At 37.0% G+C, this 27,868-nt stretch overlaps 2 protein-coding genes across 9 annotated transcripts in view; one reads left to right on the top strand and one right to left on the bottom strand.

Moving 5' to 3' along the window:
• LOC110400359 (neurabin-1-like) overlaps positions 1-14,576 on the top strand; it is a 49,142-nt gene extending 34,566 nt beyond the window's left edge. For 4 of the 7 annotated variants that reach the window (XM_021400192.1, XM_021400191.1, XM_021400193.1 and 1 more), the window contains 6 exons: positions 513-600; positions 1,229-1,300; positions 1,873-2,068; positions 7,080-7,196; positions 10,994-11,182; positions 13,030-14,576. In XM_021400192.1, the coding sequence (XP_021255867.1) occupies positions 513-600; positions 1,229-1,300; positions 1,873-2,068; positions 7,080-7,196; positions 10,994-11,182; positions 13,030-13,197 (830 nt within the window). In that variant the 3' untranslated portion in view covers positions 13,198-14,576. The remainder of the gene's footprint in view (positions 1-512; positions 601-1,228; positions 1,301-1,872; positions 2,069-7,079; positions 7,197-10,993; positions 11,183-13,029) is intronic. The other 3 variants (XM_021400195.1, XM_021400196.1, XM_021400197.1) reach the window with 3 other exon arrangements.
• PDK1 (pyruvate dehydrogenase kinase 1) lies at positions 16,910-27,612 on the bottom strand. Of its 2 annotated transcripts, XM_021400201.1 has the most exons (11): positions 27,350-27,610; positions 24,526-24,667; positions 22,987-23,058; positions 22,173-22,357; positions 21,835-21,924; positions 21,475-21,552; positions 20,760-20,836; positions 19,973-20,071; positions 19,111-19,221; positions 17,880-17,993; positions 16,910-17,764 (listed from the first exon to the last, which is right to left on the bottom strand). In XM_021400201.1, exons 1-11 carry the CDS (start codon positions 27,465-27,467, stop codon positions 17,624-17,626), a joined length of 1,227 nt encoding a protein of 408 aa, XP_021255876.1. In that variant the 5' UTR covers positions 27,468-27,610; the 3' UTR covers positions 16,910-17,623. The 2 variants fall into 2 exon arrangements, 1 of the variants encoding a protein (XP_021255876.1); XR_002439763.1 differs by lacking the exon at positions 16,910-17,764 and having other exon boundaries at positions 19,017-19,221; positions 27,350-27,612.

Below are 27,868 nucleotides of genomic sequence, written 5' to 3' on the forward strand. Positions count from 1 at the left end.
TTAAAATCCATGTTCACAGGTGGCATTATGCTTAAATGTGTCGCTTCATTTCAGTTAGTAATTGAGCAGTTAGAATTGAACATGCTCCCTCTGGTGAAAAATTGGATCCTAGTAGTTTATATTTCAAGTATGTAAATACCACTGTACTGAGGGAGATTCAAAGTCATAATTATTACTTTACAATACTCACAGCTTGTATGCTATTTCTAAGAATCTCAGCTTGTTAGGATCTAAATCTTTTTAGATTTTAGTCTACTCTCCAGGTTTTGGCCAGTGTGCTGATCAGACGTGCTTTGTATATCTAGCAGCAGGCATACATAAGCCCAAGTTCCAGAATAGCTAGCCTGGACTAGCTACTGACCAGGACGAGGGAGAGAAAGGCAAAAGGACAATTGAATGTTCTAACTCAGGTTTTAGGTTCTTATTTATTTAGAAGCATTTTCATCATTAATACTTGAAACTTGCAAGTATTTTTAGAACAATGTTTTTATTTTTCACCCCTCTATGAAAAGCAGAAGAGAAGAAAAATGAAGACAAAACAGTAGAAACAAATGAAGGAGCATCATCAGGGAAGTCTAAAAGGCGATTTCCAGATTTTGGGTAAGATTTATTTGTGTTAGTTTGAAAATAAATGGCTTTCAGTGTTGTTTTTGGATAGTACCATATTCTCTGAATATAACAGCTGATAAAATCTTGTAATGCTGCTTGATGGCAGGTTTTTCATCTTGAAACAGTAATGTTGCCTTCATGTTTCTTATACATTTTGATTGTAATTATCTATACTTTTCCCCCTCAAATTATTGGGGTTCTTCAATTTTTATCTAACCACAGGATTTCTCTTAAGAAATAAATCATAATATATAGTATAAAAATTACTTACTACACATGCATACAGAGTCAGTGTAGTAACTTAGCTCAAGTCACTCTGCATGTGCACATTTATATAGCAATAAAATTATGTTCTTTCTCTTGGTTGATTCACTCAATGTTAAGTTTATTTGGGCATTTTCTGAATTTATCTTGGTTGTATGTGATTTTTGAAAGGAATTTTCAGAATTTGGTCATGGTTCTTAAATACGAATGACAGTACTTAACTGCATGCATAATCTACAAAGTCATGCTCTGTGTAACAATACAAATGTGGCTTTTTGTAACTGTTGAAACTTACTGAAAAGTTTTGCATTGTGTAAATGTAAACACTACATGAAAATTGTGTTTCTCACTTCAGTGGATTACGGAAATCTGGGGGCAAGGGCAAGAAACAAGAGAAAGAAAGTGTAAGAGGTTCTCTGGATAGCAGGTATTTGTTCTTTTTTGTTTCATAAGTATGTACTGCATTCCTAGCATTTTTAACTAAGGAATTCCTTTGAAATCATTATTAATGTTTGACCTTAAAGTACATTCAAGTAGAGCAGTGGCAAAATTCTGTGAAGATTATTATAAGAGTATGGGATGAGCTTCTAATCTCATGACATAAGAAAAAAATGTAACTGAAAGTTCTAAAGTACTTAAAGTAAAAAGGGTAGCATAGAGGAAACAGTAAAGCAAGGTTACTTCGTAAACTGGCTCGTAAGACTAACAAGTTATACCGTATCTTAAATATTAAAACTATATTTTATTTAGGAAGGAAAAGAATGTTGAGTGAATTATCAAAGATTTGGAACTGTTTAGTTATTTTGTGAAATGTTGCAGAAGATCTTAAACTAACCAATAACTCAAATTATTTTGCAGGGATATTCAAGGGCAAGTCTCAGTTTTCATTGTTAATATTCACTGTGCTGTGAAACGGGTACAAATGAGTGGTGTATATTTTTGTTCTCTTGTTTCTTGTGGGTTTTCATTTTTGTTTTATTTAAAAACAATTTATTTTAGAGGTTCTCGAGAACTGTTGGATGACTCTGGCAACAATCTATCTGCATCAGATTCGGATTCTCCTGTACCTACTTGCATGCCTTTCTCTTGGTTTGGAGACAGTCACAAAGAGCCTCAGGTTTCTAGTAGTAGTCTGCACTTTACTCAGAGTGGACAGGACAGCTGTGAACATGGTCAAGACAAGAACAGAAGCAAGGTAAAGATGACTAATTTGTGCTTTGAATATTTAAGTGTTGCATCTTGACAAAGTAAAAAAGTGTAGTGCTTAGTATGTAGAATCTTGATGACAGGCGTAGATGGCATCACCTTTTATAAACTTGGCTTCAGAAGCTTGAGACTGTACAAATATTCCCATTTAATAAAAGTATTTAAAGCTGAGAGAAACATCTATCCAACTCTCTGTGAGAAAATTGCTTCTGAGTAACTGGTAATATTCTAATAAGTTAAAGCACTTTAACCAGACTTTAACAGTGAGACTACACAGTTCAGTCTATAACCATAAAAATCCCATCTCTACTGTTTAAATTATTTGGGAGAAATGGTTGTGAAAAGTAAAAAGTTTAGGAAAACCTTCAATAGTGTCCCAGTTTTGTAGCTTTGTTTGCCCATTGGCAGTAGTGGGATTAAAATTACATGACAGAAATGCCCACAAACAGTGTATGTACTGTCTTAAATATTTTGTTAAAACCAATTTCAGTATGAGACTGTTACTGATAGTCTTAAGGAGTTACCTTTATTCTTCTTTACTTTGGATTTTGTCAGATTCAAAATTGTAGTGATTTAAGTAACTTCACAAACTAAGTTTGTTCTTAAGTTTCACACTTCTTCACTCTGATCATCTAAAAAATTATTTCACTTCTCTTCCTAAGAGTTATTAGAGAGAAACATCTGGGGCTGTAGTTTGTGGAGTTTGCTGATATTTTGCATAACAGTCAGATAACGAGTTGGCTTTCCATGTCTGCAGATGTTGAGTGCACTAAAATCCTATCATAATACAGTTTTTAAACTATTGTCTGATTTCTTAGTGTGAATTTACAGTGGCTGTCATGTGATTAAGCTTTGTGCACGCACAGTATATGAGTTTGCAAAACATACAAAAAGTGGTTTTAGAACCACGCAATACTATAGAAACTTAAGAGTAGGAACCCTTTAATCCCTTAAGTAGAGCTGTCCTTTATAGAATACTGTTCAGTGTGTGTGTGCATGTGACTTGTGTCTTTATACTTTCCTGCGTTATTTGCTTCTATTGAAGCTAAGGTATTTTCATAAATAATCCAAAGATAGTGGGATTGTGAGAGCCACATTGAAGAGAATTTCTTAGTAGGCTGTAGCAAAGCTATCAAGGTGCTTTCTGTGTAGATAAACATTCAGTGGCTTAGTTTTCACAGAGTCACTGGCTTAGAAGAACCCATTCTACACCTCTTAATTCCTCCTATCTGCCTGATGCAAGTAACTGTTCAGAGCATAGTAAAAATCCCACTCCTGCATTTCTACTATAAGGACTCTTAATGCGCTTAAGCACTCCTTAATGTGTTTCTATATGTACTGTACTTTAGTTGACAATCAAAAATGCATAGATCTTACCAAATTAGGTCCTCTCTCTTCCTTTTCACATTCCTCTGAATTAATACCCTTTTCTTGCTCATCTGTTTGCTTTATCCAGGCTTTTTATCACCTTAACCTCCCAACTAGCTTCTTGCCTACTGTTTTATTTTTAGCTTTCTTCTCGTGCTCCAGTATGTAATAGCTGCTCTGCTCTTTTCCTTAGTGCCAGTTGCAAACCAGCAGCTGGAATCACATAGTAGACTTCAGCTATATGTCTGCTTTGTAAAACAAAAAGCTGACCCTGTCAAAGAACAGATTATCATGCATTAGTTGATCCTAAAATCATGTACAGCCTCACCCAAGTCAGGCTGTTTTCACTTTGCAACATTTGGGGTTTTTTTTCTAAAGCTTGTAACATAACAATAAATACTACTTGAAAAGTCTTATCTTTGTAGTTCCTAACCTGCCTGTGAAGTTTGCGCTACAAATAAGAAGGCTTTGGCTGATAAACCTCCTGGTGAAAAGACTTGAAAACTGAGAAGGAAATGTGCCTGACCAATCAGCAGCGAGTTTTGTTACTAGAACAATGTAATGGTAGGGACAAAATTATCTTAGGAGAATTTAAGGAAAGAATATTCCTTTTTATAGTGTTAATATTTTCTGCTCTTATGCCTGTAGTATCACATATAAGCAAGTGAAAGCACTTTTTAATGAGGAGGTAAAAGTAGAAACTCTTGTCATGTAACACTCTAAGGCCATTGAGTCTTTGGCATTGTGTCTCATTTGTGTATTTGTGTTTTAATATTGATGGTGTAAGGACTGTATCCTGTTTCTGTGAAATTTACTTATACTTACTGCATCTTGGAAGATCTTGTTTTCTTAAAATAATACTGAACTTAGGCTTTGAAACTTTGCAAAGTAACAAATCAAATTCTTGTTACTTTTGAGAATTAGAATCACAGGGAACTAAAATCCTGTGATCTGTTTGCAGACAGTTTAGCTTCACAAAATTTCAAAATTACACAGTTCTTGAAGAAATCCCTTCACATAATCTGCCCATTGATTTCAGCCTGTTCTCTAGTACAGTACAAACATGTATATAGCACTTGCATTCTTCACTCTTCCAGATTATCTTCTGTAAACTTGTATGCAGTGTTTTATTTTTGTTGCAATGAAGAATGCTGTGGAGTAAATTATTTATATCTCTGTACCTTAAATCTTGAGAAGCGTACCTACAAAACCTCTTCTATTCAAGTTCTCTTCAGGAATGAAAAGTCTTTGCAACTGGCCCTAAATCTTTAAAAGGAAATCTAAGCCCAGACTGGGGCAGGAGGAAGAGAAGAGACAATACATTACAACTGGTGCTGAGACACTGAAATACTTTTATTTTGATTATATTTTCTTCTTTTTATTTATTTCTCATCTCACTAAATATTTAGGTTCAAATGTCATCCTGTCCTCTTCATTTTTTTTTTCCATAGTACAACTTTGTTTCTGAACTGTTCACAGTTCCTCTGCAAGGAGAGAAAAAAGGGAGGTTAAAAGAAGAGCTCCTCAGTACATTTCTCTGTGTGTTGAAAGTAGTTGATGTTTGGTTGATGGACAAAAAATTCTCTTGTTTCTGGTAATACTTTATACATTTAAAAGACTGAAGAAGCTCCTAACATTGAATGTAATTAAATTTTATTTACATCATTAGATTTAAATCATCTTTAACTAATGTAATTAATGGAACAATCTACATGGCAGATTAAACATTTTATTAATCATGTAGGATGCTGCACTCCATGACAGAATAGCAGGAAGGGTCAAATTGTGGTTTGTTTTGTTTATGGTGGTTGTTTGTTTGTTTAAAGACTGGAAGTGTATATCAATAATTTGGGGTAAAATTGTGAAAATATCAAGTTACCGCCCCCAAAACTAAGATAGAATAATCTAGAAAATTCAGAGTTCAGGTTAAACAGAAGTGAAAACGCAAATATAAAGGCGCTCAATGAAGAAAACTTCAAAAAAGTTGTTATTTTATAGAAGCATAAATTACATTTGAAAAGTATATTTTAAATCAGCTTTATCTGGGATCTCAGATTATTTACACATATATGGTATGGCATCCTTACAAAGTTTAGGTAGTTGACTAGAGACTTCAAAAATAAAGGTAAATAATTGCTTGCTGTTTGTAGGCAGCAAAGATGAGTGCTGAAGATTTTATAGAGGTAAAAATATGAGGCATGCTTCCAACAGATTTATTTTTCACTCATTAAAGGAAAAATAAGGTAGAAGTTGGGATCTGGTTTAGAAATTGATGTGGTCAAATTAGAAAATATCCTGCAAAGCATATGTTAGTTTTCTTTAGAAGGATTTTCTTACCATGTTGATGTGAAGTCTTCAGGCTTTTTTCATAGCCTTAAGCTGGAGTCCCAGGCTGGCCTGGTGACCTGGGGCCATTTAACAGCTAGTGGCTGATGACTAAGTTTGAAACCAGATCCTGCTGCTATTGCCAGGACATAGAGATCCAGTTTTTCAACAGAGACCAAGAGTAATCACTGAACGTAAACAGTAAATACTATGAAGATTTTACATTCTTTCAATGTGATCCTCCTTAAATAGTTGTATTTCTAACTTGATTACATACAATGTAAAATTCTTTAAACTGGAATTTTATTCCCTTACAAAAAGGTGATGTGAGTCAAAATCTTTTATTTCAGAAGAACTTGCTTTTATTCAGATTGCCAAACTGCACAATTATGGTTACAGTGTTGAGTCATTTTTTTGTGAAGACATGCTAGTGATTGGAGCTTAGTAATGTCTTTACAACTTTTAGTATTTTAACTATGAAGAAGATTTAACGTAGCTTGATACAGCCTATAACTTAAAAAAAAAATGCTTCTAAAGATATCTTATATCTATATATACTAAGTTTGCATATCAAGGTGATCTTCAGATTACATGATTCTGTATCTCAGTTGCAGCCACCCCAAAACTGAAGCTGTTATAATAAACAGCAGTACAGAACAGGGGAGGCCTATAGATTCAGTCTCTAGGCAAGCTTTGCATTCTGTATCCATGAACTAATTTAAACCTTGATCTGTAAACTGCTGAAAGCTCATTGCTACTCCTCACTGTATGTTGGGCAAAGATGGCCCCTTTGTTCTACTGCCTATGACAGTAGTTTGAATGTGGGCAAATACAAAATGTAAGTCTTAATGACCATAAACAATTAGAACTTTGATTTTTATCTCATTGAGAGAGCAGCACCTTCTGAAGCACATTTGTAGTGCTTGGTAGATTTCACTTGAATACAAACCCACCACGAGCAGTTCCACTTACTGAATCTTAAATTGCTTCTCCCTAAGAGTGGTGTGCCTGCTGATGGAGTAACTGTGCATTTCCTTATGTGCTTTCACATAACTTCAGGTTATGACTGATTCTGCACGCGAGGTGCTCTTATTAGGGATATTACTTTTAATTTGTTGTGGTGGTTTTGAATTCAGAAGTTAAACAAAAAATAGTCTGAAACATGTTGCAGTGAATACATTTCACATGTGATCTAAAGATAATAGTCATAGTATTTTTTTCCAAAAATCAAAATTACTAGAATATCATCTTATGATCTGCTGTTTCAAGGAGTGAGTTAATAAATCGTTATTTCCACTTGTTTGCAGAGTAGAATTGTCATAGATGATACATACCATAGCAAGCCAAGTTGTGAACTTTCAGGGTTAGTGACAGAACCAAAACTGTCAGGTCGTTCACACACTTTAATCTTCTCTTCAAATGAGGTGAGTTTCAAAGTGTGTATATGTGTCTTGTTGATGTTGTTCATAGTACAGCATGTTTAATAGAACCCAATTTATTTTTTTTAATGAAACTGGATGACTCTTTCCATATTTAATGTTGAAGAATGCTGTAAAAAAATCCTAAGCCATTATTGAGCATGTACTGGAAGACCCCATATTGGTCTTCGTGTTTTTATCCCCATTGTGTCACAAAAACTGGAATGAACTCTGTATGATCAAACTGCAGTTTTAAATTTTAAATATAACACATTTCTGTTCCAATAATTTAAAGTCACTTTCTGGATGTATGAAGACTACAACATTTTTGACTGTCCCCTCACCTCAGTGCAGGTTTGTGGAGACCTCTTTTGTATAGACGAAACCTGAAATCTACACTTGGGTAACATTTTCATTTATTGTCTCATTTGGTGCTTGACTGATAGGCATCTTTATCAATTAAATGCTTTATAGACTAGGAGTCATTAAATCTGAATGCAGTCATCTTCCAGAAATGAGTTAGAGGGCTAGCCAAACTGATAGTGACAATGTTGGAAGGAAAAAAATAAGTAGTGATTAATAAATGAGAGAGTTTGTTACTAGCTACATTAAAGTAGGCTTTGGTGAAAATAATCTGGTAATGTGTAGAAGTCAAAACAGTCTTAAAACAATGCTATAAATATGCAGCACTGCATGCTGCCCTACAAATCCTGAAATTGTTAAAGGACTAGAGATGGAAACAACTCTTTGAAATGGAAAAGAGAGCAGCACTGAAGAATCGGCCTCTTCTGGGCAGATGCTCTCGTGCAGTTTGGGAAAGTGACCTAGTGGTAGCAGGCGGTTAGTGGTCAGCTAGGCAGAGCAATGGCACCTCAGTTTGGTTGTTCAGCGAGCTACTGGTAACCTCGCTTACCTTTTCGAAGATTTTAACTTCTTAAATTGTGTGATGGCATTTGTTTCTTCTTGGGTTGTGTTTTTTGTCTTTAGTGCCTTCAGTGTGTCTGTCCACACTTGTCTTCTGAATCACTAATATTCTTATGCAGGAGGGCACATTGTTCTCTCATGCTTCCATTCTTCATAAGTAGTTCTAGTTCTGCTTTCTGAATTTGAAGTTGCTTATATGTGTGGTGATAGCTGCAGCAGTGACTGTGTTGGGACAGTACTGCCTCTGGAAGGTAAAGAGTTTTAGGGGGGAGTGTGTTAGTTAATGACCAATAAGCATTACTCAAAAATCAGTATTCTTAATCTTATTCTGCCACACTTCTCTTATTCTTGTTCGTATGCTTAAAAAAGTTACAATTGTGCTTTTGTGCAGTAGGGAAAAGTTTAATTTATACTGTATAAGTTTTCCTTTTCTCCCTCACTTATCTGAGGAGATGATGTTTATGTGTTTGAATGTGTTTGGTACAATTATTTTACGATGTTAGCTTGTGTCCTTACTAATATGAAACAGAAGGGGTTTGCTAGTATCTGATATACTGAAAGCATGGTTGGAATTAGTAGCACTGTCTGGAGGACTCGTGTGGTGCAGGCTGCTAGCTGATCCAATCCATGCTGCATGGAGGAGCTGCTGCCGAGAGCTGCCTGGCATTCCGTAGGGGACTGCATTCACCTGGAGAAAGGAATGAATCTGGGCCTCTCTTTGACACAACAGACCTTCTTACAGTACTCTGAAAGTACAAAACTGAAGCTGAATAGCTAGCACAGATCAAGTAAAATTAATAAGTTCCAACTGGAATGAAATAGTAAATATAATATATATAATTTTTAGCCTTTGTAGGAAAAAAAAATTTGGCAATATATTTTTCAGTTCGTTCTTGCTGCTGATAGACCACACCATACTCTGAGATAAAAGTCACATATGAAGTATAAAAAATTTGTATTTTTTTTGTATGTTATTCACAAGTACTCACTAATATGAGACAAAAGAAGTAACCAGTATATATTTTGTATTACAGCATCAGGTTGAGGATTATCTAAAATGATTTAAAATAAATGGCCATTTTCAAATTCCTGTTGTAATTTCTGTTTTGTTTCTCTATGCCAACCACCCCAAGCTTGCTGTCCTGGACAGAAAACTTGCTGTGCTCCAGTTCTCTTAACAGAAGTGCTGCACAGAGCACTTCAAGCAAAGCCTTCTCTAAAGCCCTTTGATGTTTTGTGAAAATTACTGTTCTTCTGCACATCAGGAGGGCCAATATATCCATATTTGTTATGTCTGCATTAACATTTTAATTAGGGGTTCGGTTTTGAAGCAAATCTCCAGATCATCCTACTTGCCTTACTTTGATTCATCTTGGAGATCAGCACAGAGGTGCTTTGAGTGTTCCCTATGCATTCCAACTGCTAGTGGTCATTGAGTCTGTGTGACGAGTCCAGAGCTATTCTAAGGTAAAAAATCCTTTGAAATACTTGTACTGTAGAAATTAGGACCTCTGTCTAAACTGTTCTGCTCTACAAGTCTGTTCCTGTGCATCTGCACTAGCTCCTAATGTAACCACTCTCCTTTGCTTCATAGGCCAGACAGAGTGAAGGCATTTCTCATTATATGCAGTCCTCTGAAATATTAAGTTGTGCTTGTATATCCATTGTAACATTTTGATCTCTCAGGTCCAATTTTGACTTTGTTTCAGACTATGTGATGGACCTAAGTCTTAACATCTTCCATGTAATTGCTGGAATTATTTTGGTTCATTCAGTTAGCTTTCTAAGGGAGCTGGATTTTGTGAGATCCCTCCAACTTTGAAGCTGTAGTTAGCTGCTTACCTGAAACATACAGGGTCGCATCTCCAATTCATTCACAGAAAGATGCTTATTTCCACGTTTCACATTTACAAATGTTGTGTGATGTGTGTTGACTCACACGTCAAAAGTAGGCATGCTTTGAGGTGCTTTTACAAACATCCTTGATAAGTTATAGAAGCTGCCTAACACAGCAATCTTCAACTCTAAATGCAGCCTGTACTCAATAAAGAGCTAATAAGAGATCACTTTGGAGAGTAACTGATGTTGCTCTCCTTCAAGTGTCACGCTAGAATTCCTTCTGTAGTTATTAAGCTCTGTTTAACCTAGCTTTTCTTCTGTGATGAAGTAATAAAGTGCTTCAGTACTAACAGCAGTACCTTTTTCCCCCTCAGAAGCCAACTGAAATTGAGGCTGTGAGCTGTTTTGTGAGCTGGAGACATGTAGTATCAATGGAATGCTATAGGCTCTTCACAGATGGCCTTCTACTAGGCAGACCCTTTATTTTGTTGACATGATGGGATCAGATGAAAGAATAAACTGTTCTCGCTCCTTAGAAGTGTGCCAAATTTAGTAAAACTGTACTTAGAATTGTTGTCAGATTTCTTGACTGCTAGAATTGCTTGTATTCTGGATTTCCTTAAGAACAATCAATAATATAGCGGAGTGCTTCTTGATTGATTCTTCTTGGTGCTGTATAGGGCAGTATCTAGTATTGGAACTGGGCTACTTTGACTGAGACAGCATGTTGGTTTTTTGGATACATCAACGTTAGCAAATGCTTTGCTATTTGTTGAGAATGGTTTTCATGAAAATGTGATTTCTTAGAGAAAACCATTTGTGTTCACTGTTTCTGACTGACTTTGTGTTGAGTGTTGTTGTGTTGTCCTTTTGTTTATAACAAACTCCTAGGCAAACTGACTATAAGCTGTGATCTCAAGAGTTTGTCTTTTTGAAGCTACAGTACGTTTAAAAATATATTTTGTTACCGAGATTCAGTTCACAACTAGAATCCAGCATATGTAAAATATTGCTCACAGTGGCTTTTCTCAATTGACTAGGCATTAGATGATGAATTCACAACAACAGGGAAGCAGAATCAATGGCACAGTAGACCTATCTCTGAATGGACCACACAGCAAGTTTGCCACTGGCTAATGGGAATGAACATGGAGCAGTATATTTCAGAGTTTACAGCTATGAACATAGATGGACAGCAGTTAATGCAACTCGACAGTGATAAGTTAAAGGTATGTGAATATCTCAGGATAGATTTGTAACTGTATAGTTTTCATTTCTTATTCAGCCGTTCTTTTAACTACCAAGTCTGTTTTCCTGTTTTCGTGATTTTTTTTAAGGGATAGAGTTGTGGTTTTTAAGTACTTTGAGACTATATTTAGATGAGAATTTAAAATTGAAAATATTTTTCTAATAAATAAGAGCTTGCCTTTTTACAAGGTATATCTTCCTTGTTTCATCTTAAGGAAATAAAAATCAGCAAATTTCCCCAAGGGGGAGCTTGATATATATACAGTCAATCTCAGCATAAGGTCATATCAAAACAAGATCCAGCCAAGTAAAATGCATAGAATTGCAGGATGCAATTTTAGAAATCTAAATTTCTTCCATATTTCTTCTTCAAATGGGAAAACAAAAACTGCAGGCTTAAATGCTTTTAATTTTTTACTTCTGCTGAAAAAAAAAGTAAAAATTAAAAAATTAAATTGTTCCTTCAAACATTTTCTAGTCATTTTGCCTCTGGAAGCTGCATGGTCTGAGTCCCTTACAATGCTAGAAAATACTTTAAGCTTTTATTTCTCAATAGATTATCAGACTGACTTCTGGACGGGCAAGGTGTGCAACTAAAATGAGGTTCATTTGCCTATCCTAGCACAAGGCAAATTATTGTTAATGATCAGTAGTAGTAGTAGGCTTTGAGTGTTTTAGGGAGGAAAAATTGTGTCTAACTTTGGTCTCTAAAACGCACCTGTATTTTGAGAATAGTCTTACAACACTAAATGTCCTTTATCTTGTAATCAAATATTTCCTTGGACAGAAAAGAAATACTGTTACTGGTCTGTCAAATGAATGTCTGCCTGAGGCATCTGGGATGGTAATGCTTGTAACTTAGTTTACAATTCATGTTATTAAGAGTTCCATAAAGGTGTGATACTGCTACCTGTAACTTGGAATCAGATGCTGCCATCTGCTGATCAAAAATCAAAGTGCACTATTACTGGCTATGCACTTATCTATGCTTTTTATAATACACCTTAAAAACCTTAATACTTTTAAGTGAACACATTTGGCTGCCCTAAAACGTCAACAGACAATAGAATATGCAAACAAGTAAACAGAAAGAATGGGAGTCTTTGAATGAAGGATGAGCTAAAGAAAAGCAATGCCACGGTACGGAGTGCAGCATTAGCATACCAAATGTTTATAGAAATTATTCACTTGTGTTAATAGACACAATTCTAATAGTACATCAAAACAAGAAATGCCTAGGAAAGGTGGAAATTTGTTTCACTTGTTTTCTATTACCGTCAGCCTTCACTAGATCTTTCTTATCATAAAGGAATGAATTATGCGCCAGAAAAGATTTTCAACTACTGTTGCGCTGCTTTTTTTCCCAAAGTTTTCTTCTCAGGAATGACACAAAGATTCCGGGTTTTAAAAGAGCTGGCCTGTCTTTCCTTTTAGGTGCATACTTGGTTTGGACTTTAACGTTGTTAAAGTCTTTCCCATCGTTAGTGGAGATGTCTTTAGTTACTAAGCTGCTTTATTTATTTCTCTTAATCTACACGATGCAATTTTAAAAGAAACCTGAACTTCCTAGAATCAGCTCTCAGGGATTGGATTTTTCTCAAGCAGTTAAAAAACACTGCTGGCTGATCCGAGTTCAGCAGCATTCCTAGTTTAAAAATAAAAATGTTTAGCAGAAGTTTAAGAGTAGTTACTGAATATAAATTTTTCCAGTGTAAAAACAAAAAAAAAAAAAAAGAAAACCTCCTAAAACTGTTCTTGCTTAAGTATTGTTGATAGTGCTGTTGAAAAATTAGTAACAAAATGCTTTTTTTTTTTTTAATCCCCAAAGGCTTTGGGAGTTTCCAGTCAAAATGACCGATCAACAATAAAGAAAAAAATTAAGGATATTAGGAAAACACAAGAAAAACTGGAAAAACAGAAGGAAAAAGTTCAAAAGAAAGAGAGAGAAGTTCGCAAGACTGCCAGAGTGGTAACCACTCTTGAATCTAGCTGCTAAAGTGACCCTGCCTTTAATCTTAGTGCATACTTGCTCCATTCTAAGGAAGTTCAGCTGATTTGTATATAATTGTACAATTGAGGGGAGAAGGGAAAGTGCAACAGTTTAATATGGTAGGGTTTTTTGTTTTGTTTTGTTTTTTTTACTTTAGTCCCTCCCCATTACAACCCAATAAAATTAAATGTTTTCAGTATTTTCATTCCTAGTTGACTCTGCCTGTACTAATAGTAATTTAACTTCCTGCCTTAATATTTGTGCTTCTAAGGCCTCATAAGCCCTCTTAATTGAAATTTCTACACGTTTGTGGAAAGTAGAATACTGTATTTAAATGATTCCGATATTAGTCAACTAGCATTTAATAGAGTTGAATCTGGTAGAGGGACAGTAGAAAAATCCTGCCAATAAATTCAGTTTGTGACAGTCTGTTTATCTGTTGCCACAAAAGATGTATAGAGAAAAGTGTTTAAAAAAAACAGTAATGTCAAATTAATTTAAGAAAGCATGTATTTCAAATTTATGGAGTATTTTCTTTAAATTCATGTATTTCTGGGATGATTCATTTTCACACTAAGCCCACTGTAATAGCACGTTGTTTTTGAATTCCATGTGTTGCAATTTACTGAGAAAATAACAAGAAATATTAAGTAGTTTTCACAAACTACATACACTAATCATAATATTAATTTCTCTGTACACTACCTTTATGATATTGGGACAAGGTTTAAACCTATAAATAAGATCTTTTTTAACCTATTTTTCCTAAATAATACATAGTTTTATAGATTTATGCTACAAATAAGATCAATTTGCAATACATGTATTTCTCTTTTCTACTTGCTACAAGATTTTTCGGACCAAATTTATATATTTGCTAATTTTAAACTTTGCTGGTTTTCAAACTTAAAACATCAAGGGAAGAAATGTAGAAAAACTATCACTGAAGCACTGGGTTTCTGCATTGTATTTAAATATGTTCCGTTGTAGACTACAGATTATTTCTCTTTAAAGGAGGATTTGATATGCCATATAGTTTAGAACATGAATTGGTGTTTTGTATATTTACATACTGTTTTATAGATACTATAACAGCACTTCTTTAACTAGATTATTCCGGAAACAAAGTATCAATTCCACCATAGAATGGACTAGAACAAAACTTACATCATTTGCGTATGCGGACCAAGTTCTCCTTTAAATCTATGGACTGTGTTTCATTTTAATTAAATGAATGAACTTCGCTGTTGGTGTTTCACAAGTTGTTTGGTTTTTTTTGTATAATTGTCTTGGCAACTTCAGAAAAAGGATGGTGTGGAAATGCTTCTGCACACCATACATTTCCAAAATAAAGTTTAAGAATCTTGGTAATAATTGCTTCTAAAGAAAGGCTCTGTTTTCAGTTGTGTGCATTCGGAAATAATTATGTTCTCAAGATTTAACCTATTTACTTTGTCTCTTGTAGCTTTGAGTTTGTACTCCAAATTCACAGGCCTTGAACCAGGGAGGACTGCTGCCCTACTGATAAAAGGGAACTAGAAGTACAGAACGATCAAATTCTTAGAATTACACAACTAAAACTGCACTTTCTGTACTCCGGTCAAGGATGTTTATTTCTCAGTTAAGTGCTTTCAGACAGAGCAGGGAATACCTCTGTGTGTTACCCTTTTTCTTTTTACTGAGCTCAACACTGCACCCAGTGAAGAGCTTGTTTCTCAGGAAGGAGACTAGTGGAAATAACGGCTTGCTTGCATACAGGGCTGCTGCAGCTAACTGGAGGCTATAGCAGAGATCCTAAATTCACCTAGCACCTCAGCATAAGAACACTGATTACCACAGACTTTAACACCTGTCAGATGCTGAACAGGAGGTCTGTTTCTACAGAACTTGTTTAGTTACGAAGCAACAAAATCACCCAACTGAAAGTGTAATTTTTAAAATATTTTTAATGAATAAATGTAGTGATTCTTTCAAAAAAATTAACACAAACCAAGATTAATTTTACAGTGCAAGACTAAGGTCATTTTCATACAAAACTATTAATCTCAGCACTTTGATAACTGAACTAGTATACTACTTCACTATAAACTGTGCTAATGATGACTGCAGTACAGCAATGAAAATATTAAACAAAATCATCTTCTGAACTTCTATTTAAAACAAAACTAATAGATCAAACTTACGAGTAGGGTTAAACACTGTAAAGCAATATGTTGCTACATTTGTGTTTTTACCACGCTCACTTGGGGTGGCGGGTAGGGAGAAACAAGTATAATTACACGGCAAGTTTCTCTAATAATGAGAATTCAATTGGTAGCTAGCTGAGAGCATGAAAGGGCTTTTATTTCAATACCATGTGAAATGTTTAAAACAACGTCATAGGAAAAAAGCAATTTTGTTTTTCTTCAGAAACATTTCTTCTGGTTCTCAGGTATTACTAAAATTGCTCAATTTAGTTATTTAAATATTTAAAACAGCATGAGCGCTAGAATGTTCAGCTTCAGAGCTAAGTTTTTAAAAGCCGTTGCTGTAACTTAAGCTTTAGTTCAGCAAATGTAATAGCTGCAAACATTCCCTCTAAATTTTGTACGAGCCCCGTTTTACAATATGTAGAATTCCTCACATTCATCCTCTTACAGGGTTGAAGGGAGCAGCTGTAGCTTCCCCTCGCCTTAGCCATGCAGACTGAAAGAGATTTCAAACAGTCATGAATTCATGTCCTTGTAAGAAAATAAAACAGGGACCCAAGCGCCCCCAAGCTTGAGTGGAGCAGTTAACTGATTACTTAATCCTCCCTCAGAGTGTCAGTGTAACGACATACATAGCCATTCTGTAACCTCCTCCTGTTAAAGTGACCCATGTTAGCTTGAAAAGAGTACAAAACCATTTTACTGTTTTGCACATTGAGACTAGGGAGTAGCAGGTGATAATCTTTAGTCTGGCTCAGCTACAACTAGAACAGCGTGACTGCAAGTTCTCATGTACCAGCTATGCCCTTCACTTGTGGTATCTCACCTTGTGCTCTGCACAGCGCAAGTAACCTAGCAAAATTTAGGCTCACTCTTCCTGAGAGCAATTACGCATGTCTACTGCATGACTAAATTGCAGGAGTATATGCAATGAGTTACCTGAGGGAAAAGGCTTAATTCTAGAGGTCTTTAACTGTTTCACTCCTAAAATGCTCGGGAATTATATAAAAATACAAAACAGATGAGTCTGACTTCAACAAAGCTGGAACAGTAGGCATTAAGAGAAGCTGAATCCTTTACTGAAGGACTATGTACCTGAAACGTAATGCTTGTTTCCCTGTCATCCCCAGTGTGTTTTGACAGTTTGCCTTTGCCTGATGAACATATTCTGCTTAGCTTATTCGCATTATAGCATGACCTGATGTAACTAGATGAATGAAGCCAGAAGCCCACCACAACTACAAAGGTATCTTCAAAACCTACTAATTCCACATTTTTTAAAATACTCCTGAGAAAGTAGTTTCTATTCTCCAAGTAATAGAGATTCCCTACTAACAGTAAATTTTAAAAATCTGTTAATTAAAAAATATTTTTAATTTACAGCTGTAACCTGACATACCCCAGAGTCTGAGATCTCACTAGGGCTAGAACACTGATACTGTGGTTTGATATTATCTACAGAAATATAAACAAATGTAAGACAGCATACCTTTACTGTACACAAGCCAACACTACTTACTAATTCACAATGATCATGGAAAGGTAAGTTTATCACACATTAAATATTCACATTACCACCAAAGAAATATGACTGATACCACCTACCTGAGATAGATTATACCAGTGGTAGCAGCTAGAACTGATTTTTTTTTTTAATTACTATTCCTAGAGACCTACGTGTGGTTTCTAAAGCTGTGAAAAAAAAGATGAATAGTGTGTAGGCAATATTTCTAACTTTGCAAGATTAGGCTTCAGCATGCTTAAGGTCAAGAAATAGAAAGCGCCACACAGGTGCAAAGGTACAGCAATAAGCTCCTTATTATTTCTTAGTTGAGTGTTTCATTAATCTTCCAACACTGTATAATGGAAAAATACTCTGGCAAGCTTTTTCAATAGTCCCATTTAAAAAAATTTGTAATTATATCACCTAATACATTTCTCAGTAGATATGAAATAGGTTACATTGGTCTCTATAAAACTTGAAAGTACTGCTCCCGTGATTTAACTACAGAAAGTAGTCATTAATAGAAGGTGTAACAAATTAAGCATTGACCTTCTTAAAAAGTATGAACAGCTTATTATTTTTTTCTTAAATTCCAGGAAAGAAAGCAATAGATTTAAACTTTGTTATTCCCCTTAAAATGATTTTCACAGATCAAACGTGGCTCAGCATCTTGACATAAACCAGGGTCTTTCAAATTCCCTTTACATAACATACATCTTAGGAACTGTAGAGCAAAAAGCTATGTACTGCGAAAAGTAGTCATGTCCTTTGGCTCACTGCTTGGCACACACCAGTCATCTGCTTCATGGTTTGCTTTATAATGTTTCCAGGCTGCTTTATTATATACAGGGAGTCTTTCGATTGATTCTGTTGATAAGGCCTGTAAATAGATAAGACCATAACGGACTTTTTAATAAAAAAATAACAGAACAAAGAGATTCACTAATGGAGTTGATGACGAAGTTAAAATGGTAAAGTGAAATAACAGATCATACCTTTATGTAAATAACTGCATCTGTGCCATAACCTTCTAAGGAATAGAGTTTCAGGTCTCCTTGAAAGTATTGTGCATATAGACGTGATATGGGCAAGCCATAACCAAATCCAGCCTGATTTGGGAGAAAAAGTATATTTTTATTAACAGCATCAGTCAGTGGTTGGTTTTGGTTTGTAATTTAAAAGGTAAACAGAGGATCTAAGCGTAATGTTTGACAGTAAGGAATTCACCCCAGGAAAAAAAAACATTGATAACCTGTGAGTATGAGGAGAAAACTGTTTCATTCCTTTGTCAGACAGGGCTGCTAGATAACAGTTCTTGTGTTTGAGTAGCTTTTTTCAAGAATAAACTGTATTGAGTGCCTTACAGCACTGCTGATCTTAAGTGTTTAATATTCTTAAGTCAGGTACGTTTCACCATCAGTATATACAAAAAGGTTCAAGAAGAAACTAATGGGAATTTATAGCTTATGCTACAATTCTATCAAGCCCTGTCTGTAGCAGTAGGATGTAGCCTGATTTTTTAATCATATATATATTTAATCTACTGTATTTGAGAAAGAATTTATCTAAGAATACTCTCCCTGGTTTTATGTAAAGATCTGTTACTTAGTGAGTTGCACGGTCAGCTAAGTGCAGAAAACTGTTAAAACTCCTTAACAAGAACAACAAACAACAACAGCTACATTCTCAGTGCTACTGTTTGAGAGAACAAATTCAGGAGAGCTGTTCAGAGCTTCTTACTGTATTTCTCATGCATCTGTTACGTTCACATGAGACCACGAGACTGAAGTAGATTCTTCGTGTACCCTGTCGTATCTGTGTACCATCATTCTTGCTGGGGAATGGTACAACTGACTACATAGCACAGCTGAAACTATGGATTTGATCCAAAACTGATGCTATAGTAATTTTTTCCCCTTTCTTTCAGTGGTCACTAGAAGAATTCAGAGTTCTGTGCTTGTATGCAGTATAACTAGTTGTTCTGCCTGAGGTAGCTCATCTCTATATTTGATAAGAGAGAAATGGAATCTTTAATTTTAAACAGTTGTTGGTAATTTAGGATTTCATACAATTTCCACATTTTTCAAGAAAATCTTTGAATTAAGCTGTAACATCCAAATGGTCATACTCACTGTGTAAAACCAGTACTTCATGGATTTGGCTGAATGGTTTCCCTTGTGATTATTACTCATATTCAGGATGACAAGGTATAAAAGATTTGCATACCAAAGGGGTAGCTCGGGATGTCTCAACACGTGGACGCGGTGCTGTTGAATACATATAGTTGAACAGTCTGTCAATTTTCCTCATAGGAACTCCTCCACCACGATCACTCATCTGGAACAAGAAACACACAGCATTATGTTCTTCAATACAGTTTTATAAAAGACAGCATCTCTCAAACAATGATCCAGAGAAAATTCAGGTAAAATATAATACAAAGTTGTCCCTAGAAAATGATGGTCATCTTAAATTCTCATCTTAGCTACAGCAATAGATGAATTCTTCCCTATCATCCCTTATTCAAACCAACTGAATAAAACACCATCATAAAAGGTAATCAGAATCTCTTGAAAGTTCTACTTAAATTTTGCATTGCTTTTATGTTGTTCATAACTCAGTTCTGTCTGAAGTCAGTATTTATATCTACTGATTTCAACAAGTGTCAGGTTCTGTGTATTTTCACCTTTATTACTTATAACTACTTCCAGTGAAAGACAATGTATTAAAGCTCATTACTGAAGGAGCAAGTCCAAAGAATTGTTTTACTACATGTTTGTTAAACCTATGAAAAAGCCAGTGCTTGTTGCTGACCTTTGAAATCCAAATCAGTGTTGTACATAAGAAAAACATATTAGTCTGCAAACTGTACTTCAGGCAGATTTGATCTACATGGAATATTCAGTGCTCATTTCCCTTTTTTGAGCTGCTTCAGGCCTCCAGTAAAGCATTTTGGCTTGCAAAATGCTGCCACGACAACTGTAGAAAGATGCTGCTTTGTTTTCAGTCATGGTCATGTATAAGCTAGGCATGAAGAAAACAATAATCAATAATAACCTTCAAAATAACATAAGCAATAATTAAGTACCTTAACAGTTAAATCCTCATTTCCCAAGGTGACGTGTACATGAATCGGAGGATAAATGCAGCGATCAGCATTATGTTCCATGGTGGCTCTCATTGCATTCTGCAATTTTCAAGTATGAGAACTTAAAGCCTATTTTTACCTCCTTTTTCATTATTTTGAAACATCAATTTAGGAAAGTAAGGTCATTTTATCACATATTTTTGAATTTGGACAAAAAAACATAGTTTCAAAATAGTTTTTTGAATACTTCTGGTTTATTCAGTATCAAGATTTGTGTAATTTATTGGAATTACACAGGCTGGAGTTATTTAAACTGTTTAGAATAAACATTTAAATATTTTAGTGTTAAATTTTATTTGTAGAAATCTGTATAATGCAATCTATATTCAGTAGGACACAAAGATCCAAGAAAAGTCTAGGATAGAAGTAACTCCTAGAAGAAAGTTATACAGGGCCTGTTGTACAGGTTAAAAGTGTCCCCAAAATTACAAATATTATTCTCACTTGCTTTAATAACTTTATACACTTTATATGCTTTTTCTGTCTACTGAAGAAGTTGTCAGAGGTTTTCAGCGGTTGGGCAAAGGAGAAAGATGTTCACTTTCTATGCAGTTATTATTTGTCTAAATAGTACAACTTTTAGGTATTTTCCCACCATTAAAATGCGAGAAGCTTGCATTTGCAAAAACACACTGCTATCTAGAATTGGTTCAGAAAGTCAAACAAATACAATCTTACTAAGCAAACAAATTCTGTAAAAGGATTATGTAATGGTAATTCAACAGACCTTGAAAAGTTCGAAAACCATGTGATAGAGGTGGGATGGTACATACACCACTTGCATGGGCTGTCCTGGTGATTTAACTGCAGAAAAGAAAGTCTAAATAATTGAATGTCAAACTAGGTAACTTGTATTCATTCCTGTAGTAATTCAGTATGTATACTTGCACTGTTAAGAGAATTTGCAAGAGAAAGAAAATTTATAGAATGGCTTGGGTTGGAAGGGACCTCGAAGGCCATCTAGTTCCAACCACACTGCCACGTGCAGGGACACCTTCCACTGGATCACGCTGCCCAGAGTACTTTGGCTGTTGCAATTACTTGCAGAAGTAACTCTGATTGCTTCTTTTTGTGGGTCTGTCTGAACTTCTACTAACTTGAGAAGCACTCCAGTAAGCAGTGTTAGAAAGGCTCTTTAGCATAGGTAGGTCATAGGTATACAGTTGCAAATGTTTTCAAGTCAAAGACAACAGGCTCAAATAATTTTTTTAAATGATTTGACTATGTTGTATCTGACTGCAAGTACAAGTGTGTGCTAGGAATAGGAGAAGCCTTCTGCCAGGTTTAAAAAAACAGTATGCAGTAGAGGATATAATATCTAAATCTATATTAGCTCTCTATATATTAACTATATAAAAAAGTGAAAGGAGAACATTTTACCAGCTGCTACAGAAGAAGCTATCATTACATTCAGGAAAGTGCCTCACCCTGTATTCACTTACTATTCAACTCTTCAAGGACGAGTTCTGGAGAGCTCATATAATACAAATCACAAAGACTCTTGGCGCTTTCATAGCCGTCTGTAAGAAAAACACAAAAAGTTACATTTCCCCCTCCGGTTTTTCTTTTCCCCTTTACACTTTGCCCAAAAGAAAACCAAAAATTGAAAACACTGTGCACTGCCAGTGAGATTTTTTATCTTCTCACAGAAGTGTTTTTTGCGAGAAAACTGAAAAAAAAAAAAACAAAAAAAAAACCTGTATTACACTTAGTTTAAACTTCTGTTCCAAGATGTGTATTGGCTCTCAGACTCTGCCGTCATGCAAGTTTTCAGAATTCTTATTATTCTTCTCTGGATTTACCTCTAATAACTCCAACAACATTGCAGCTAGGATCAATGCTTCCAATGTGTTTTGGATGAGCTGGATTAATTTTCCCACCAAACAGTAAAGCTGCCAAAAAAAGACAATATTCTTTAATATCCAATATAATTTCTATAATTCTAGTTTATATCTTCATTTTTGCCAAACAAATTCAAAGACGATCTGTAATTCTGATCTTTTCTGTATTTAAAAGATTATTATTAATAAATATTTGTAAGAAGTGTCTAAGAAGTATTAAGCACTTAAAAATGAAGGGAAAATACTGACATATTACAGGTACCACGTTCCCCTCCCCTCCCTTCAACAACAGCACTTACAGTGTTGATTAAGGAGCATTCTAATTGAAATGCGACTCATATAGAAACGGTCTAAAAAATACTGCACATTCTGTGAGGTCACCGGATCGATGCCAAAGCTTTCCTTGTATTCTATTACTCCTTGAGCCATAGTAGGAATTACATCATTGTGTCGATTGCGTATTTTTATCACAGTATCTGTAAAACTAAAATTAATACATTGTTAGTTGTTCACTTTCAAGTGAATTTAATCCTCTGGCAAATTGAGTATCTGCCCATGAAAATGAAGACGGTTGTGTACAGAAGTACCATGGGTCTGCCTACTGCAGTGAGAAGACAGGCCAGTCTTTAGGGCATATAAATCGTTTCATGCAACCTGCACTCAAAAAGTCAGTAATGGTGCCACCAGTGGTGATGATTTATACATTTATTGTTTACTTACTGTTTTTTTCTTGATTAATGCCAAAAGAAGAGAAAATTCTGCCAACCATGTTCATGCAAACCATCCCCTGCCTGTCAAATGGTAGCTATGGTCAGCCAACAACGACCAAACCTAATGCACAGGTGAAAAGTTCCACACAACACTGACAACATTGCAAATGTATTCATTAATCATCAGTTTCTTCAGTGTAACAAAAAAAAGCCCCAAGAGCAGAATGATATGGCATAAAAGTGCTTTGTTCCATGTTTCAGTGTTCCTCCCTTCCAGGGGGTAAGGGATAATATTACTGTGATTCTTACCTAGAGACTGAAGATAGCTGAAATTTTTCTAAACCACTTCTTTTCTTTCCAGTTTTTATACGTGTTAGTATTGATAGACGTGACAGATCCTTACCTGTGAATAGCCCCTGAATCTTCTGAACTTTTGTCTTTAAAGTCAAGGATCTCCTGAAGACTTTGGACATACCTTTAAAAGAAAGAAACACGACAAAGACCAGTGCTAATAAACCTCCTCAGTTCTCTCTGGTTAGCAATATTCCAGTACTGGTTGCATCTAAATAGTTTTATTTTATATATCCCACAGATCTATCACCTGTGAATTTTGTTAGATGTTTCTGAATGCATTCATGATGTTTTCTTCCAAAATTTCCAGAGCAATGAATTCCACAATTTAATCAAAATGCATAAACGGTCTTCCTGCCATTTTAAACCCAATGGCTGATCACTTATTTGCAGCCCTAATTAGTTCCCGTTATTAGAAAATTCACCCAACAACTTGTTCACAATTTAAATATTTCTGCCATTTCTTTCCTCAGGTATATTCTCCAAGCCAAAGAATTCTATTTGGTTTCCCCTCACATAGAAACTTTTCCAACCCTTTGATTATCCCTCCTGGTCTTTTCTGTTCAGGATGGAGTGACTAGAACTGATTCAGAAAAATAACAGACTAACACAGTGGTGCAATTATATTCTCCTCCACTCCATTGGTTACTTAGTTCCTAACACTACTTGCCTTCTTGCCCATCAGCTGACATTCAGAAAAAACATCCACAGTTGCACCAAAATTTCTGATTGTGAGTGAGCAAGCATGGAAGGGGAGGAGGTTGCTCTCTGCTTTACTTCGCATTTGTCCAAGTGGAATAAACTTCCCGTTTTGTCAATATAATTCAGTATCACAAGAATTTAAGCTTTCATGTTTCATTGAGAGCCTTCATCTATACTGATATCTCTTTTTATATTCAGTCATCAAATCAACCCTACTCATTCAATGGCAGACAGTTCTCCTAACACTAAAAGCCTTTCCAGAACACCATGTGCCTTTAGCAGTTGCCAAGCAATCCCTTTGTTTTGTTTCCATATTGCAAAAATTGATGCATAAATTACTTACTTACTTAAAAGCAAATTTTACTTTTCAAAGGACGGCTTTTTAATTTTAATAGCCTTGTATTGATCCTGCTGTTCTCTGGCTTTGGGAGCTTTCTATCATTTTCTTATTTTCTCTGCCCTTCCTCTCAGTCTGCAATAACCTGTCTTTTAGACAGTTTCTATTCTGTTTTGCAAGCATTTTGTGCATTTAGATGCTTCTACTGGTTTCTTCAGTAGCTTCTTCATTTTAGGTAAGTTCTCTATTAAACATTGCTCTGGTGGATTTTTGTTATTACTGAATTCTCATACATGACTGTCTGGAATAGTTAATGATTTTTAATTCCTTTGTTAGTTATCTAATTGCTCCTGCAGGGCTTTCTTTGTTTGTTTGTTTGTTTTCCCATGTCTTCAAATTAAGTTTCTGTCCCACTGGGATATTTACTCATTCTAAATAACGTTCATGTTATGAGTACAGTAAGTGTTTCTTTCTGTAGAATTTAGTAAGTTGTTCCTCCAGCTGTGTATATGAAGAAAGTCACCCTTAAAGGAATCAAATAACACCTCTTACCAGCTCTGCACCAGCTGAACTGAAGGTGTTCTGAGAAGATTGTCTGGAAGCAGGCTTATTTCTTTCATTATGTTTGCTAATCTTACAGGCAGCTCTTGTCGCAGAAACATAAATGAAGTCTTTTCACAAGCATTTTCAGATCCTAGGACCAAAAAAAATGTTTGACAACATTAGAATAAAGTCAGCATTTATAGCAGAGTACTACACAAACCCTTACATTCTTGCTTAAGAGGCCTTTGGTTAGGTTTTAAAGTTGACTCAGACAGTCTGGTATGCCAGTGTTTCTTTCAAGGCAGCAGTAAACTTATATTTAAAACTGTTAACTCAAAAGGAAACCTACCAGCTCTGTAGAGATAAGGACAATCTTAAGTATTTCAGAGTAACTATTGCAAGAACTGCTGGCCCGCACCATTCAACTTTAAATACAACTTCTATCTAATTAAATTGCATGTGTAGCAAACATTGACTAACTACCACCGATGAAACGATACATTCATGAAAAGCAAGTGAAACCAGCACAGGAAGCTATTTGTTGGAGTCTGTGTGCATGTCAATTATATGCGGTTATTAAGTCAAGGCATCAATTCACTCCCACACTTGTTTCACTAGGCCAGAAAAGAGGAGGTGGGAGGCAAAGAGGGTAAGAAATGCTGTGCTTTATTCTCAGCTGGACTTACTTTGAGAATTCAGCAGTGCCACATCAATGGCATCTAAACTTAACTAAGTATGTACTGCTGTGAAGTACGTACCTCAGTTTTGGTGTTTTGCAATAGGTAACTCCTAAGAATTAGCTCTGTGGTGTTTTTGCTCAGCTCAGTCCTTCAGTTTGATAAGGGGAAGAGTTGGGGAAGAAGATGGCGCTTACCAGTACTACACACTGTCTATATATGACCTCAGCCCAGAAACCCCTCGTTCTTCTCCCTAGTCAGATTGCATTTCTGGCATGACTGTTACTGGCCTTTCCCTTTTCTCAGGTAAAAATTCCATGAACTAGTCAACCTGAAGGTATAAGAATGTAACAATAATCTTAAATTGCTCCATGCAACTGGCAAATGACATTCCACAAGGTAGCTTTGTCCCTGGAGGCCAGAATCCTGGGTCAAAATTAGAAGGCAGCTTAGGGTAAACAGGATTTCAGTGAATGGGCAGATGGCTTTGTTTCCCCGCACAGTTATGATCTATCTACACAAAGAATTGATAAGGCTCCTACAGAAAGCACTTTGCACGTACAACCCAAGATACAACTGATGTGTAAGATTAAGACCTAAATTTGCTTACAGGATACTTCATTTACTAGATTGAGAACCAGAGGAACTAAAAAGAGAAAAGCAGACTTTCTCTTAGTATTGCTAGTTTTCATGATTTTCTCTTTGATCACTCTCACTTTTACAAAAGGAACCAAAAAAATTTCCCCATGAAAACACCACTGGATTGCAACGGCTACAGAACGTCTCACAGACAAATATTGTTTTAGTGTTCCACTATACTCTTTTTTGCCTTTGTTATTAGTTTACTTACTGTTTTTTAATAAATCCTTAGGTCAAAGACAAAAACAAAACAGTTTTCAAGATAACCTTATGTCAAGGTAGTAATAGAGAGAAAGTGGCATCCCTTTTGACATGGTAAATACCACACCTTGAAAATAAATATTGATTTTAAGGCAAAAATGATCGTATTGGTATTCTAGCAGTAAAACAATAGAGGTCAAAACTCACTTTGAATTGCAAGATTCTTTGCTTTATAGAATAGCAGCAAAGACTACAGTGAGGTTCCTGTAAAAATCTGGAACTGTAAATATGGGATACGTTTTATTGTAATGTGCAAAACATGGAATGGACAGATGAAGTAAGAGGATACTTAAAAGAATCGGTTTAATCTTCCTATGTAGGAAGCCTGGGGTTCCGGAGTTAGTTCTCAGTTATGTTTTACTTACAGAAAGATAAAGATCAGTACAGCTGTTTACTAGTTATACGTTAACATATAGTTTATGACGCTGCTCTGCTTACAGAAACAGGACCTACTGCAGTATGGCTCAACGCTCGGGATTGACGAAGGCCTTCCAGTATAACTTGCAGACCTTCCTCTGCGTGGCCTTGGAAGCAGAGCAGTGCCTACAATCGATCCCTTTTCATTCCAAGTACTCCTCAACCCTGGGAGCAGTATGTGTGGTTTTAGCAAGGAGCATCAGACTGACCACCCTGCTGCCTACGTACTCATTTTCAAGGCCAGATTCCCAGTCTGGTTCTTGGCGTTAGCGTTCTGCTCTCTCACATGCTTTCCCAAGCACGCAGCGCTTGGTGTTTTTGCTGGGGACAGGCACGTGACTGCAGAGCAGCCGCAATTGTTCCAGCCGCCGGCTCCGGCAGCGTTCCACGTTTCCTGCGCTCTGTAACGCCTGCGTGCCGCTGGCATACTGTGTTAGCAGTACCAGCTGTCATCAGCACCAGCTGTCCCCACCTTCTCCCCAGCGCTGCAGTTTGGCGGAACACCAAGCCACCTCTGTGACGCTCAGATCTCGAGTTTCCAGCTGAGTTTCAACCTTGCCTCAGTTTTGTCTCTGGGTAAGGAGCCATCTGGGCTCCGCTCTGGCGGAAGGAAGCAGAACCCGGTTCTGCCAAGAGGAGAGCATTAAGAAGCAGCACGCGGCGGAGGCGCGCGGCCGTGCCAAGGAGCTGGCGGGGCCCCCTGCCCCGTGCCCAGCACCGCCCGCCCTGCGGCCACAGACTCGAGGCCTGCGGCTCCCCGACGCGCGCGAGGGGCGGCAATGGCCGCGCGACGCCGTCTCGAGCCTCAGCCCCTCGGCGGCACCTGCGGCGGGACTCACCGAAGTCCAGGAACTGCTTCATGGAGAGCGGCGAGGGGGAGAAGCGCGAGTAGAAGTCCACCTGCTGCGGGATGCTGCCCGGGGAGGCGCAGCGCAGCAGGGCGCGCAGCAGCCTCATGGCGCCTCTCGTGCGGCCCCGCTCGGCTCAGCTCGACCCGGCCGCCATTTCCCGCCGCGCTCGCTCCCCCGGCCCCTGCCCGCACCGCGGCCTCCTCCGCCGCGCGGCCGGGGGAGGTGCCCGAGGCGACGCGCGTCCTCCCGGCCCGGCCCCACGCAGCGGCGGCGGGGCGGAGGAGAGGGCGGCTCCGAGGAGAGGATACCCCGCCCGGCGCTACTGAGGCGGCTGCCGCCCTCCGTCCCGGCGAGAGGTGACGCTCGATCCAGGAGAAGCCCGGCCTCGGCGAGGTACGGCGACGGCGCTCGGGAGGGCGGAGGGGCTGTGGCCCGGGCAGGGCTGGGGGAGCAGGCGCGGTGGGAAATGGTGGCCGGGCTGAGAGGGGACCTCCTCAGCCCCACACG

The sequence above is a fragment of the Numida meleagris genome, chromosome 5, assembly GCF_002078875.1.
Source record: "Numida meleagris isolate 19003 breed g44 Domestic line chromosome 5, NumMel1.0, whole genome shotgun sequence".
NCBI lineage: Eukaryota > Metazoa > Chordata > Aves > Galliformes > Numididae > Numida > Numida meleagris.